Source organism: Lingula anatina, chromosome 1, assembly GCF_051362555.1.
Source record: "Lingula anatina isolate TDL-2025a chromosome 1, LinAna3.0, whole genome shotgun sequence".
In the NCBI taxonomy this organism is placed as follows: domain Eukaryota; kingdom Metazoa; phylum Brachiopoda; class Lingulata; order Lingulida; family Lingulidae; genus Lingula; species Lingula anatina.
Window position 1 is genome coordinate 16,674,925 of NC_141767.1, and position 13,137 is coordinate 16,688,061.

The 13,137-nt window shown below is 37.9% G+C and overlaps 3 protein-coding genes across 5 annotated transcripts; 2 read left to right on the forward strand and 1 right to left on the reverse strand.

Annotated features, from left to right (window-relative positions):
- The first annotated feature begins 359 nt into the window (after positions 1-359).
- LOC106174139 (uncharacterized) lies at positions 360-5,636 on the forward strand. 2 transcript variants are annotated; one of them, XM_087000516.1, is made up of 3 exons: positions 360-4,036; positions 4,378-4,529; positions 5,139-5,636. In XM_087000516.1, exon 1 carries the CDS (start codon positions 915-917, stop codon positions 1,335-1,337), a length of 423 nt encoding a protein of 140 aa, XP_086856642.1. In that variant the 5' UTR covers positions 360-914; the 3' UTR covers positions 1,338-4,036; positions 4,378-4,529; positions 5,139-5,636. The 2 variants fall into 2 exon arrangements, with proteins under 2 accessions (XP_086856642.1, XP_086856641.1); XM_087000515.1 differs by having other exon boundaries at positions 3,472-4,036.
- On the reverse strand, positions 5,587-8,841 carry LOC106174138 (uncharacterized). Of its 2 annotated transcripts, none has more exons than XM_013555556.2 (5): positions 8,676-8,841; positions 8,357-8,461; positions 7,417-7,548; positions 6,515-6,581; positions 5,587-6,303 (listed from the first exon to the last, which is right to left on the reverse strand). In XM_013555556.2, the coding sequence occupies exons 2-5, from the start codon at positions 8,418-8,420 to the stop codon at positions 6,057-6,059; spliced, it is 510 nt and encodes a 169-aa protein (XP_013411010.2). In that variant the 5' UTR covers positions 8,421-8,461; positions 8,676-8,841; the 3' UTR covers positions 5,587-6,056. The 2 variants fall into 2 exon arrangements, with proteins under 2 accessions (XP_013411010.2, XP_086856640.1); XM_087000514.1 differs by having other exon boundaries at positions 8,357-8,458; positions 8,676-8,755.
- A 2,631-nt stretch (positions 8,842-11,472) lies between these two features.
- Positions 11,473-12,819, forward strand: LOC106174137 (histone deacetylase complex subunit SAP18). Its single transcript, XM_013555553.2, has 3 exons — positions 11,473-11,599; positions 11,826-11,932; positions 12,207-12,819. The coding sequence occupies exons 1-3, from the start codon at positions 11,531-11,533 to the stop codon at positions 12,487-12,489; spliced, it is 459 nt and encodes a 152-aa protein (XP_013411007.2). The 5' UTR covers positions 11,473-11,530; the 3' UTR covers positions 12,490-12,819.
- Positions 12,820-13,137: the final 318 nt, after the last annotated feature.

Sequence of the window (13,137 nt, forward strand, 5' to 3'; positions counted from 1 at the left end):
AATATGCTGGAATGTACACTAAATGAAAAAGCTCTCTTCGGCTTGTTAATTAAGTGAAACTTAATTGTTTTTAATTCGTTTTCCCAATTGATAAATTAAACAATAAATTGTAAATATATTGTACATTTTATATTGTATTTGCTGGCCTTTGCTATCTAGTTCTCCTTTTCTTTCATTCACAACTACTGCAATCAAAATACACAGCTAGGTCTGTCAGCTCAATGAAAAAAATCTATTTATCCGCTAAGATAACGCAGAAATAAACAATGCCCTGTTATGAGATAATGCTGTAACAGCAAAAATAAATACTGTGAATTTGTTAATCCAAGCTGATGGCGGAGGCAAACAGCAAAGCGTAAAGAGGTGAAATAATATCTTTGTTTAATGGAACAACTTAATTAGGGGCTCATATCTCATAAACAAAACATTTCAAAATCAAACGCTAGCAATTGCAGCAAATTGGTAATCACAATTTCATACCTGTCAACACTGACAGTTGCCAGAGAGGGAGAATCCCTCGCACGCCGTACGTCCCCGACACACAGACACGCATGCAGTACGCACACATACACTATTGCCCAAAATGGTTGGTACACGTCGAAAATAAGTTCACTTTTTGGAATATTTTACTCTTATTTCTAAAACGTAACACTTGGTACGAAAAAGGAGTCGTTGCACCAATTGGCACGACATTGTGTGTTCTATGAACACTTTTCAGTCAGTCACTTTCCACTGGTTATGACTGGAATGTCTGGGGTGTGTGAAACATGTCACAGAATTTTGGGATAATGCTGGTGGGGTGGGGTGCGTTTGTCATGTTCTGTCAGTTTTCGCGGAGATTTGCATATTAGTAACTGTGTCTTCCCGTTACTGAGACCATGCTGCGACCTACAGATATCGTAATACGACACTAGATGGTTGCATATGCAAATATGGGCGAGGAACAAATCGAGATAGCCAGACGTCTGGGTGTGGACAGGAAAACTGTGAATAGAATCTTGAGGAGAATAGTTGTGACAGGAAATGTGACACCTGTTAAATCTACAGGTAGACTGCGAAGTGGAAACACCAGAAGTGATCGTGTCATCATCAACCTGGCAAGAAGAGAGCGAGCCAAAACTGCCAAAACCATTGCCTTGGAGCTACAGGCCCAATTAACATTTGGCTCGATTGTCTCGCCGGACGGTAAACCGCAGGCTGTTGGAACACGGCTATCCTTCAAGAAGAATGTCGTAGAAGCCACTCTCGGCACCTGCACATCGAGCAAACAGGCTGCAGTGGATGAGGCAGAACCTTCACCTTACGGTCCAACATTGGAATCACATGGTGTTTGCTGATGAGTCCCGTTTTCTACTGTATCAAACAGATGGAAGAATGAGAATGTGCAGACTCGTTGAGAATGGCTGTTGACTGAAAATATCCAAGAAACAATAGCTGGAGGAGGTGTTTCTGTACATGTTTGGGGTGCCATTTGCAGCAACGGCACTTGCCCATTGCTTCTCTGGATGAAAACCTTAACGCTGCCAGATACAGGGGCATTCTCTAACAGAACTTGGGGCCATTCGCAAGAGGGATATACAGAGACAATTTTAGATTGCAACATGACAACGCAACTCCCCATACAGCCCACTAAATTAACGACTATATCCGCCAAAACAACATTCAGAAGCCACAGCCAGCAAGCAGCCCAGATGCATACCCAATTCAGCACAAGTGGGACGAACTTGGTTGTGCTATTCAAAGGAGAAACCTTCCGCTGCAAAGTTAGATCAACTTCGAGATGCCCTTCAAGTTGAATGGACCAGAATTTCTCTCCAAAGTGCTGTAACTCTAGTTCACAGTATGCCACGCCGTCTGACGGCCATAATCCAAGCTCGCGGTGGAGTATTCCTGCTACGGAGATTAATAATGAAGTCTGAAGGGTTTTCATTACAATCTCCCCAAATTTCATATTAATTGTCAATCACAATACAAATTTATGTTTAATTTTTCACTTGTACCTGTTGTATAAAAAATACTCTTTTCGGGGGACATGAGGAAAAAACCCTTAATAAATAAACGCTTTTCTTAGATTTGCATTTTTTGTTTCTCTTTCACTTTGCTTATCCTCCAGCTTCACATATTTAGCAATATAAGCCTAAAGGGTATAATTTTGGTAATAACAATAATAATGAAAGAAACAGAGCGAAATGCATTCCAAAATTTCCGTGTACCAACCATTTTGGGCAAGAGTGTACAATGAACTGGGTTTTAATGCTCTGGAAAACAACGCATCAGTTTTTTTTTTTCTTTAGAAATGTATTATCAGTTTGCTGTAATCAAATACTTTGACTATACAAAAAAATGTCAAATTGGCAATTGAGTAATTTATTAAAGGCCTTTCAATGTTTCAAGAATTCCATCAGCTGTTTTACAACCTAGTCATAGCAGGGAATTATATAATTCCCTGGTCATAGGTAGTTATCAGTGGCGGATTTAAGGGGGTGTCAGGGGGTCCTGACCCCGCCCTTCCCCCCTCCTTCAATTTCTTTAAAAAATTACACCAATGGTCCCATTTTGAAATTAGAATTTTGACTAGCTGAATCATAGTTCTAAACCGTATCAAATGGCCCCGTTTGTCCTTTACATTACCAAAATTTCCGGGGCCCTTCAGCAGGCCACCGAAACCCACGCCAAAGAAGGGGTTAGGGTCGGCTAAGCATCCGAGGGCCCCCTCCCCCTTCAAAGAATCCTGGATCCGCCCCTGGTTATATCTCATGTCGTTGTTTAGTGTTTGTAAAAATAAATTGCAAATTATGCTAAATTTCTAACAAGCTAAGAATCTTCTTACACTTGCGTGATGATCTATATTCCAATTCTTTTTTTTCCATTTGACGATACGATGATACCTACCCTAAACCTGAATTTGAGAGTAGACCTATTAGAAATGATTACTTACTCTTCATTCACAGAGAAATCGGCTTGTATGTGCATTCTGCTTAATGGAGATATTCCAACAAACAGTAAATTAGGATTACCCGTGCCAAAAACGAAATAGACTGGACGTTTTTAATTTCGTTATCAATTTCCATCAGGATGTTGAGTGTAAATCATCACATTTCAGGTTGCGTTCTTTTCAGTCGCCAAAAGCGAGAGAGAGGGAAGAAGATGAAGAACTATCATTTTTTGCTGTGAAACGAACTGCATAATCCCATTGTAAATCCTTTATTTTTAAGCACGGCAAACGTTAATCTATATCCCACGACTTATATCTAAAACAAGCTTTGTAGGCCCCTTGAGAGAAAATGTTGTCCTGGATCAGGAAAAATAGTCTGAACAGTTTTTGTGAACGCTCTTTTATTACAACAGTACAATGGATTTAGGACAAGACGTCACGCGCTTTTTGTTCGATAAAAAAAACCTGTGGCACCAAAGCATTCCGTTATACAAAAGGTATCCTGAGTCAAATGTTTTTGTTATAGGGGCACACCTGGTTGTTATGACTCGCTCATTTACAAGCCTCAATTCAGCCGAATGGGATGTTAGGAGCAAGAGGTTTTAACTCATATTTGAAACAGAATATACAGTGAATGTATATCTCGATGACCGAACCTAGACGTTGTGGGTTAAGTTGCACCTCCGTTGTTGCATATTGTCGCTAAGCTGCATATTTGACTTTCAAATTAGCTTACGTTCGTTTGTATACGGCATACAGTCTGTACAGTGTCAAGAGTGGTTTTCATTTGAACAACCTCATTTCTTGACGCGATAAAGAGTGAAGCCGTTATCGTGTTTTTGTGTTGGTGTGTGTTTACATACGTTGTAGGGTAATTGACTTACAGGTTATATTACCAGTGTATAACACTTCCGAGACTGACACAGGACTGACCAACAGTCGTAGCCAACAGCAAGATGTAGCCTCGGCTGCTTCTTTTGGCGATAAAGAAAAATATGTGAATGACGAAAATGGAATTGGTTGTAGTGAAACGTCTGGCGCTGACTGCAATGCCTACTTTCGTCGCACTTGTGATTACACTAGCGATCATCGATTTTCGGGGTATGTCTTTTTATGTTCAAATCTTGTCTAGTTGTAAAATTTCAAGTATGACACTTCATGCATTTATTTTCAGTCTTGTTCCTCACAGATTTGAGGGTAATATTCATGTCCATGTTCTTATCGCAAAAAAAGTAGTATATGACCGTTAGACCCTACTGCACATGGCTTGTGCATAGTGTATGTAGGTTATGCTTCTTTTGGAAGTAGGCCTATATCCACGTCTCCTACATAAATTTATGTGATAGGGAAAGGAAGAATGTTGAAATTGTTTTCAAAGTCTTAAGAAAACAAGGGGATATTATCTGCCCAATAACTTTGATGGAATAGTTTTTGTATTCTAGGAATCTCAGCACTGAAATGTCACCAGTGTACAAACTGGCTGAATTCCAATACGAAGTGTAACAATGTGACTGTGCAGTGCACCGACCCCACTCACGACGCTTGCTTTACTGAGGTGATGAGATCTGCTGCTTTTGACAAAAAATATAGAAAGGTAATAATAGTGATCATAATTGTAGAGAGATCTTATTGGGGAATGATACAGGTTTTTTTAACTTTAAATATTTTGATTCATATAAATAGAACCAGCAAACTTACAAATGACCAAGCATGGTGAACTCACTTTAAAATAGTGCAATTTCTACTCTGCCCCCCCCCCTCCCCCGATCGAAAATTGCATTTATACAAACAAAATATGTAGCATGCAATTACTACCCCTTGATCAAAAATTGCAATTAAAAATACAAAGAAAACAGGTAGCTGTTCTTTTGGTTTAAGCCAAGAGAAGAGTATTTTGATTATAAAAATTGGCATTTATTTTATATGTACTTATGACCTAAAGCCTGAAACATTTTAATTGTCAGCAAGTACTTCAAAACCCTGTATTCTATTCCTTAGAATCTCCAAAATCTGAAAAGATTGGTAAACATTGGTAGAGATGGTTTTAACAAACTTTTTTCTCGCTTTGAATGCTTGTAACAAAGACCAGGTATACTCAAACTACATACCAGTACTCAAGGGAGTCCGAGTATCATTCCATGCATTTTCTATATATTATATCTTGACACTAATATAATGTGAGGTATGTTTTATTCCATTCCAGGGCTGCATCAACTTAAGTAAATGTGAAGCTGACCAAAATATCAATAGTAGGAAATATTGTACTCAAATTCCATCAGATTGTACCTATTGCTGTAGTGGAGAAGACCTATGTAATGCATTCAACACAGGAACTCATCTCTCACAGAGATCTACACTTAAATATCTGGCTACAATCTTTATTTTATCTAAGTTTGTACTAGAATTGGTGTCTTGTGGATAACAACCCTATGCTTTTAGTGAATGCCAAGACATTTCATAATTTATAACTCCGAGGAAAAATGGGGTTATCACCACAAGCAGCATATCGGCATTCAAAGGTGCACTTCATTCATAACAAGTGTAACTTTGTTCATTCAATACTATGTAAGGAAACACCAAGCACTGCAGGCAGTGTTTCAATTGAGAAAGAATACAACAAAATTAACAGTCTATTTAAAAGACATGAAAAATTATGTAAAATTCTGAAAATAAATGTCTTTATTTTTAACCCAGAAAAGAATTTACTAATTGACTATAAAGCCATGTTATAAATGTGTACTTATGAAACACACTGGGTATCCATTTTCCGATTTGACAATTCTTAATTGTCTTTGGTGCTTAATTTATTGTTTCAAACGCTCTCAGTAAAAGCTTTCACAAAACAATTTTCATTAAAATATAATTGTGTCACTCACTGTCACCACCCTAAAAGATCGCTGTTAAAATATGTCATCTTTAATTTCAAAACTAGATCAACTTATAATATCCAATGTTTACAACACAGATTTTTTTCATCTCAATGTCAGTTCATCAGCAAAAGTTGCAAGTTTCCTGCCATTTTCAAGGAGGCAAAATGAACTATTCCTCCAGGTATTGGACATTGCATTAAATCTTGAGTTAAAAGGTGACTTTAAAATCCTCATCAACCTTTTTTTAAATATCATCTTTTGTGTTTCTTGTGTTTCCTTTTATGTCTTTTTCTCCTATGACTCTCCTTGGAATCACTGTCAGAATCTGAAAACTGGCTACTGTCAGAAGATACAATTCTCCTGTGTTTATTTTTATGTTTGTGGCTGTCAGCAGAAGATGATTCCGAGTCACTTTCATCCTTGTGCTTTTTCTTCCTCCTCCTTTTATGTCTCTCGTCATCAGATACTGGGGATCTGGACCTGGATCTGTGTTTCTTCCTATAAATAAAAAAAATTGAGTAAAAATTTTAAATGTAAGCAACAAGAACAAGAGAAAATGATATTATTTGGTGACAGATAAACTCTAAATATACTCTGAACAGATATTTCCATCAAAAGTTATATTATATTATTTATTAAAAAATCAATAAATCATAGTCAAGAGAGGTAACTGAAGCACTCCATAAACAAATACCTTGAAAAAACAGACCTTTTATGTTTTTCTCTTTTCTTTTTCCTAGGTTTATCTTTTTCGTTATCCTTTTTTGCAGCCTCCTCTGAAACCAAAGCATTTCATCCTATGAATGACATAACTGAAGCTTTTTCAAGAATTTTTTTCATTTTAATGCTGACCTCAAGTCTTTCATTAAGAACGTTTTTGAATATGAGCAAAACAATGAGCAAAAAAAAAGTCACAGAACCTTCTCTGAAGTTCTGGCCCTCAAACAGTTGGTAAGAGATAAACTGGCTTCATCCTTCTCATTTACTACTAACCTTCATTAAGCTTAATAGGGGAATGAGCAAAGAAACAGCAAATGGCAAAGACACTGGGCCTTTTAATTGAATTACTATTACATGTATCTTGTGCCTTTGTTCAGTAGTTTTAGAGGTGTAGGAATAAAGGTTACTTAAGCCCGAATGTGTGTTGTTTTAAGTGCCCATTTAAACTAAATGGTATTTAAAACTCACACAGGAGGGCGGCATAGGGACCTTTATCCCTGCATCCTCTTTGTTCTAACATGCAGTGGTCACGTGTAACTGACCAGTGGCCAGTCCAATCACATCAGCTGCCTCGTTTGGATATTTGGTCACGTGAAACTGCCCAACGGTCACTCACAGCTTTAAACTGCACAGCGGCAGCAGCAAGCCATCGGAGCTCATCGTAGATTATATGAACTTTGCAATGTGTTAACTGTATAATTTTTTTTTTCTTTCTTTTCCTCTCCCTCTGGAAGTTATCGTGCCAAAGACACTGGGCCTTTTAATTGAATTACTATTACATGTATCTTGTGCCTTTGTTCAGTAGTTTTAGAGGTGTAGGAATAAAGGTTACTTAAGCCCGAATGTGTGTTGTTTTAAAGATAAAATAGTTATGTTATTTGTACTTCTTACCTTGTTTAAGCTTAACAAGAGGAGATACAAACTCTTCTTCACTATCAGAGCTGGTACTGCTCACATCTAACACTATGTCCTTGTTTGGATCTGCTTTTAAAAAGTTTCTACATTGGAATGTCAGGTGACCTGCTGTAATAATCAAACAGAAGAAATAAACCAACACAAGATATCATTTCAATTGAAAACATATTAAATAATGCTAAATTGCATATTAACTATATGTATGTGAATAATATGTACTATGAAATTGCAAATGAAGCAAACTGGGCCAAAACAACCTGAGATGGACAATTTCATTTTTTGCTATACAAGCCTTTGGCTATACTACAAATGCTGTGCTGTACTTCATTTCAATAAGGCCAGCCAAATTCAATCAATAATCTCTTTTTGGTAATTGATATCATCATAAGTTCTACAAGCAGTTTTCAGCCTTACATGCTTTGCAGGTAGTAGTAAGGCCTCATTCCAACCTGTGTTACAAACTTTTGAGGCAAGGCATGCCATTAAGTAATGAATAAATAAGCACCATGTACTTGCTATGTACACATAAGTTCTACATAAAGGTTCTATAGTGAAGATTCGCAGGGGCGGATTTAGGGTGTCTTCTGGGTCTTCCGGAAGACAGTCAGATTTTCAAGCTTACATTGACGGATATCTAATTTTTTTCTGTCGGAAGATGGTCAAAAATGGAGGATGGATCAACAAAGATAATTTGGAAGACTGTCAGAAAATAACTCTGGATTCGCCCCTGATTCGGCCCAATAAATCTTCAGACTACTTAACCTTTAGACTACTGCTACAGCCTGGATATTTAAAATCTCAGGAGATTAAAACATGGGTGGAATAAAGCCTGTAAATACTATGCAAGTGAGGCCGAAACCTGAAGCAAATACATACATGTACTGAGGAAGTTTTTCCAACTGAAAAACAAACTTACAATATCCACATTTTTTACAAGATGCTCGTATAATATCAGAGCCTTGAACTCCAAGATTCTGCATATTTTATCGAAGATCAGAAGTCCAGTATTCCTTACCAGCTACTGAAAAATATAAATAAATTAAAATAAATAGAAATGCTACGTTCTAATCAAACGATATGTTGGGTCGACAATCAAGGTGTTCAGACATGATAAATATTACAAGTGTCTGTTCAACGGTCGCATTACCACATATTATTAAATACTATATTTGGCTCAAATCTAACTAAAATGGTATTCTAACTTCTTCAATACATCGCTCACTCTGCAAACCTACCTTGAACACGCTCTTCATACGTTACTTTGTTTTCATAGCTCTAAGAACATGGCGACTTCCGGTTGAGATTGCAGTGCTGTGCTTGTCTCAACTATCACAGTAGATCTATCTATCATCGGCAGTTAACGCATTTTCTACTAATTTAGCACGAATTTTCATCGCCACAAAACAACACAAATAGTACATAAAGTACATATGGACTTTGCGCTTGATATAAATAGCATATAAATAAAATCGATTTCTCTTTTATTAAATATCTAATTGTATCTAATACGTGCTGAGTTTGAGGTCGAAGATCAAGCACAATTCATCATCAGACTACTGTTTAAACGCAGGCCTATTTGATATAATATATCGTTAGACACCCACTGGAAATGTCAGAAAAATGTTAACATTTGATTGACTGTGTCTGTTTTTATTATTAATATTTTCTTTAATGAGAACACTTTTTAAAAAATAAACACGAGATATGTAAGAGACCAAGATTATCATGCCCCCCCCCCTTCCCTTGGCGTGGGGTTCAAGGGCCCCGAAAATTTGTCACCAACTAGTTGAAATTATAATTTCAAGAGGGGTCCACTGGTGTGATTTTTTTCAGACATCGAAGGGGGGGGGGGTCAGGACCCACCTGACCCCCCCCCCCCCCCCCCCCCCCCCCCCTCTAAATCTGCCACTGGGCTGACCTACACCTTTGCCTGATCTGGCCTACACTTAGCCTACTCCAGGCGTTTTCGTGTCTCCGTCGGCATCGAAGATTGCTTCAGAAGCACGTGCGCTACCATTGCGCCACCGACGACGACACATTGATGACTGAATTACCTTGTGTATTTACCTGACTCTTTGTCTTGAAATTAAAATATTTCAAAATGTTTCAAATGCACGTTAATAAAACCGACCCAATACCATTTAGGTTTAAAATTTTACGTCACTACCCTCTGTGGTATCGACGGTGTCACGATGAAGAGAGCGTAGAATAATATCTTCACCTGTACTCACTATCCCCTCACAGAGATTTCAAATTATCCTATAAACATGGGCAGCTTTTTTGATGGTAGAAATGCAGAGTGGTTGTATTGGAGTTCTTTATCAACGTAAATGAAATCAACACTATATGTGGAACTGCATCGCCAACTACCGGTACCTGCGTGACTTCTTAAAACATCATTTTCTAAGATGTCTCTTACGATCGATTAATGCCTTCTTAACATATCAAATGCTTTCTAAATGACCTCACATGTTTGACTGTGTCTGTTTCTATTATTTATGTTTTGTTTTATGAAAACACTATTTAAAAATAAACATACGATATGTAAGAAACAAACCATTAAAGGTCGGTAACTTCAGGTGTAAAAGCTTACCATGGCCCATAATTTTTTTAGATTATCAAACTTTCTGGTCCTGGTAAAACAAACAAACAAACAAACAAACAAAAAAAAAAAAAAAAAACGCCTTCATCCCCGTACCATCGACGATGCCACGCTGACGAAAGCGTAGAACAGTATTTTTCCCTGGGGCGGATCCAGGATTATTTGCATCGGGTGTTGTTCCGAGGATGCAAAGCCGACCCCCCCCCCCCCCCCCCCCCCCCTTGGTGTGTGGTATTGTAGAGGACGAACGGCATTTGGTACAATTTAGACTTATGATTCAGCTAGTCAAAATTTTAATTTCAAGAGGGGACCATTGGCGTTTTTTTTTCAGAAATCGAAGGGGGGGGGGGGGGGAGGTCAGGACCCCCCTGATCCCCCCCCCCTTAAATCCGCCACTGGTTTAACGTGTTTATCTTTTATGAAAGATGATAAATCACGAATCACCGGGAAACATGACTTCATTTCACCAAAGGCGGAGAATGAAATGTCACATTCAAGGAAAAGGGGTGCTTCACAAATCACGCTAAATAAAATGAACGTTTTAGGCATCTCGGGGGGGGAAATGGCTTTCGCGGCTAACAAAAAATTCCCAATGCGACCCTCTCTCGTCATCGTGACATCGTCGATGGCAGCGCACATGGTTCTGAAGCAATCTTCGATGGAGACATGAAGACGCCTGGGGTATGCTAGGTGTAAGTCAGACCAGGCAAAGGTGTAAGTCAGTCTAGGAATAGCCTCTTATCTAAAAAAAAACTTAAAACTTTAAAGGATGTAATTAAGAAACTGAAAGGGGAAAACATGATGACTGAAAGTGTGAAAACATTAAATTATGGGCTATGGTCATCTTTCACACCTGAAGTTACCGACCTTTAATGGTTTGTCTCTTTTATATCCTATGTTTATTTTTAAATAAAGTGTTTTCATAAAATAAAATATAGATAATAGAAACAGTCTTACGTTTATAAAAAAAAGTCCAATATAAACAGCCTGCATCTGAACCATATAAAAGCGACCCTTGTAAGGTGAATATGAAATCTGTGAGGGGATAGCGAGTAAGGGTAAACAGTGGTGGATTTGGCGGGGGTGTCAGAAAAATCACTCCAAAAGTCCCCTCTTCAAATAAGAATTTTGACTAGCTGAATCATAGTTTTAAACCGTACCAAATGGGGCCGTTTGCCCTGTAAAATAATTTTTCGGGGGCCTTCAGCATCTTTGAACAGCGGGCCCCGAACCCCACGCTAAAGGGGTGGTCAGCTTCGCATCCCCCCCCCCCACCTTCAAATAATCCTGGATCCGCCCCTGCATCTTCTCAATATCAAGAATATTTTTCAGTATTTTTAAAGTTCAGTATCTTGAAAGCAAATTAAGTGATCAAAGTGCGCGTTTAACACTTCACAAGCGCCCCAAGCGGAAAATCTAACAACTACTTATCGAAGCTGCTATTAACAGGAAGTTGCGCGTAGTTACTTGCGCATCAATAGCGGCATCATGGCTTCGACCGTGGAAGTTGTGGAAGATAAAGAGAAAGAAGCCACCCCCGCAATTGATAGAGAAAAGGTATTCTACGTTTTAATATTCTAGCTGCTTATGTACTAAAAGGTGTTTAATATGTTTAACTCAACTTAGTTTCCACACTTTGCCAATTACAGGCTTTGTTTTGGATCACATTCATTCAATCTTACATATTTGCAAGGATGATACATACATGTTCACTATGGTGTACAAAAATCTATCTTAAATTCAACATTGCAAAATATATCATTGGTTCTCTTTTCTGTTTCAGACATGTCCACTTTTATTACGGGTATTTTGTAGTACGGGTCGGCACAACCCTGTCAGTGAATACAGCAGAGGAAACACTCCGTCAAATGAGCTGCAGATTTACACTTGGTATGGACTTTTCAAGTACAAACTCCACTCTTTAGATCCACTTGTTACCGTTACAACTCTTTTAGCTTATTGCTCTGTAAGAATGTCATGATTGAAGGAAGAGTGTTACCATTTTAGTTATAACAAGGTCCAATATATTTATAAAATTGGATATTAGCAAGGTATAATACATTTATGTAATTGGATTTTCACCTTCTCTCCCTCATTGAAGAATGGCTTAATTATTTTAAGAATGTGTATGTCACATAATATAGTTAACCATTCCCTTTTACAGGATGGATGCCACTCTCAAGGAGTTAACCAACTTGGTGAAAGAAGTCAACCCAGATGCGAGAAGGAAAGGCACATTCTTTGACTTCGCGGTTGTCTATCCAGATCCAAGAAGTCCGGTGTACAGGACCAGAGAAATTGGAAGCACATGTGCTGGGAGAAAGGGAGCTGATGACCACTTGACTTTGGCTTCAAAAAGATTTCAGATTGGAGACTATGTAGACATTGCGGTGACACCCCCAGGGGCCAGGGGGGCACCACCCATTAGAAGAGGGAGGCCCTACTAGGAAAGCCTTTTTTTATGAGTGGCACCTATTTTCTAGATGAACTTGGATTTTAACTTCAAGCAAATTTCAGTGTATATTTCAAGTTGTTTCCACTACTGAGTGCATCTTCTTATCTGAGAAAATTTTCCATTTAATACAAGTTATTAGTTGTGAAATGTTGATCAGATGATTTAAACCAGATGTTTCTGGGTTGGTGTAGTGCATTTAGTAAACAGTAGTGCAAACATTCAGTTTTTAATAGTGCATCAAATAAACACTTTCTTAAGAGAAATAATTCAAAGAAATGGGCACAAGACTTAAAAGTTAAATAAAAAAGTTTTATAGAGAAAATGTGGCCAAAATTGATTTCATGATTTTATCTACACAACTACAAATACAGTAATTCCATATTCAGCAAAAACCTGATTCTATTCTGAAGCAGCTTTGCATTAATAGCTGTTGCTGTAGGCAGTTTTACTTTAAATTAAAAGGCTAAAATGAAGTGCAGCTGTGGTTGTGTTAAATGATGGAAACAACTGACAACTAAATTTTTTTGTCTTGGATAAAGCGTCATGGCTAAAATCAAAATACATGAGCCCTTTAATATTGATAGGTAACATAAATTGAGGAAAATGACCAATTTGCAGCTTGAATAAGAACAAAAATCTG

What these genes read in the sequence shown, in the direction of transcription:
- LOC106174139 (XM_087000515.1), top strand. Translation starts at nt 3,937, where the DNA reads ATGACGAAAATGGAATTGGTTGTAGTGAAACGTCTGGCGCTGACTGCA. An exon ending in AGCGATCATCGATTTTCGGG is followed by an intron (nt 4,037 to 4,377) that starts GTATGTCTTTTT and finishes TTTGTATTCTAG; the next exon opens with GAATCTCAGCACTGAAATGT. An exon ending in TTGACAAAAAATATAGAAAG is followed by an intron (nt 4,530 to 5,138) that starts GTAATAATAGTG and finishes ATTCCATTCCAG; the next exon opens with GGCTGCATCAACTTAAGTAA.
- LOC106174138 (XM_013555556.2), bottom strand. Translation starts at nt 8,420, where the DNA reads ATGCAGAATCTTGGAGTTCAAGGCTCTGATATTATACGAGCATCTTGT. An exon ending in TCTTGTTAAGCTTAAACAAG is followed by an intron (nt 6,582 to 7,416) that starts GTAAGAAGTACA and finishes CTTTGGTTTCAG; the next exon opens with AGGAGGCTGCAAAAAAGGAT. An exon ending in AAAAGAGAAAAACATAAAAG is followed by an intron (nt 6,304 to 6,514) that starts GTCTGTTTTTTC and finishes TTTTATTTATAG; the next exon opens with GAAGAAACACAGATCCAGGT.
- LOC106174137 (XM_013555553.2), top strand. Translation starts at nt 11,531, where the DNA reads ATGGCTTCGACCGTGGAAGTTGTGGAAGATAAAGAGAAAGAAGCCACC. An exon ending in CCGCAATTGATAGAGAAAAG is followed by an intron (nt 11,600 to 11,825) that starts GTATTCTACGTT and finishes TTTCTGTTTCAG; the next exon opens with ACATGTCCACTTTTATTACG. An exon ending in GAGCTGCAGATTTACACTTG is followed by an intron (nt 11,933 to 12,206) that starts GTATGGACTTTT and finishes TCCCTTTTACAG; the next exon opens with GATGGATGCCACTCTCAAGG.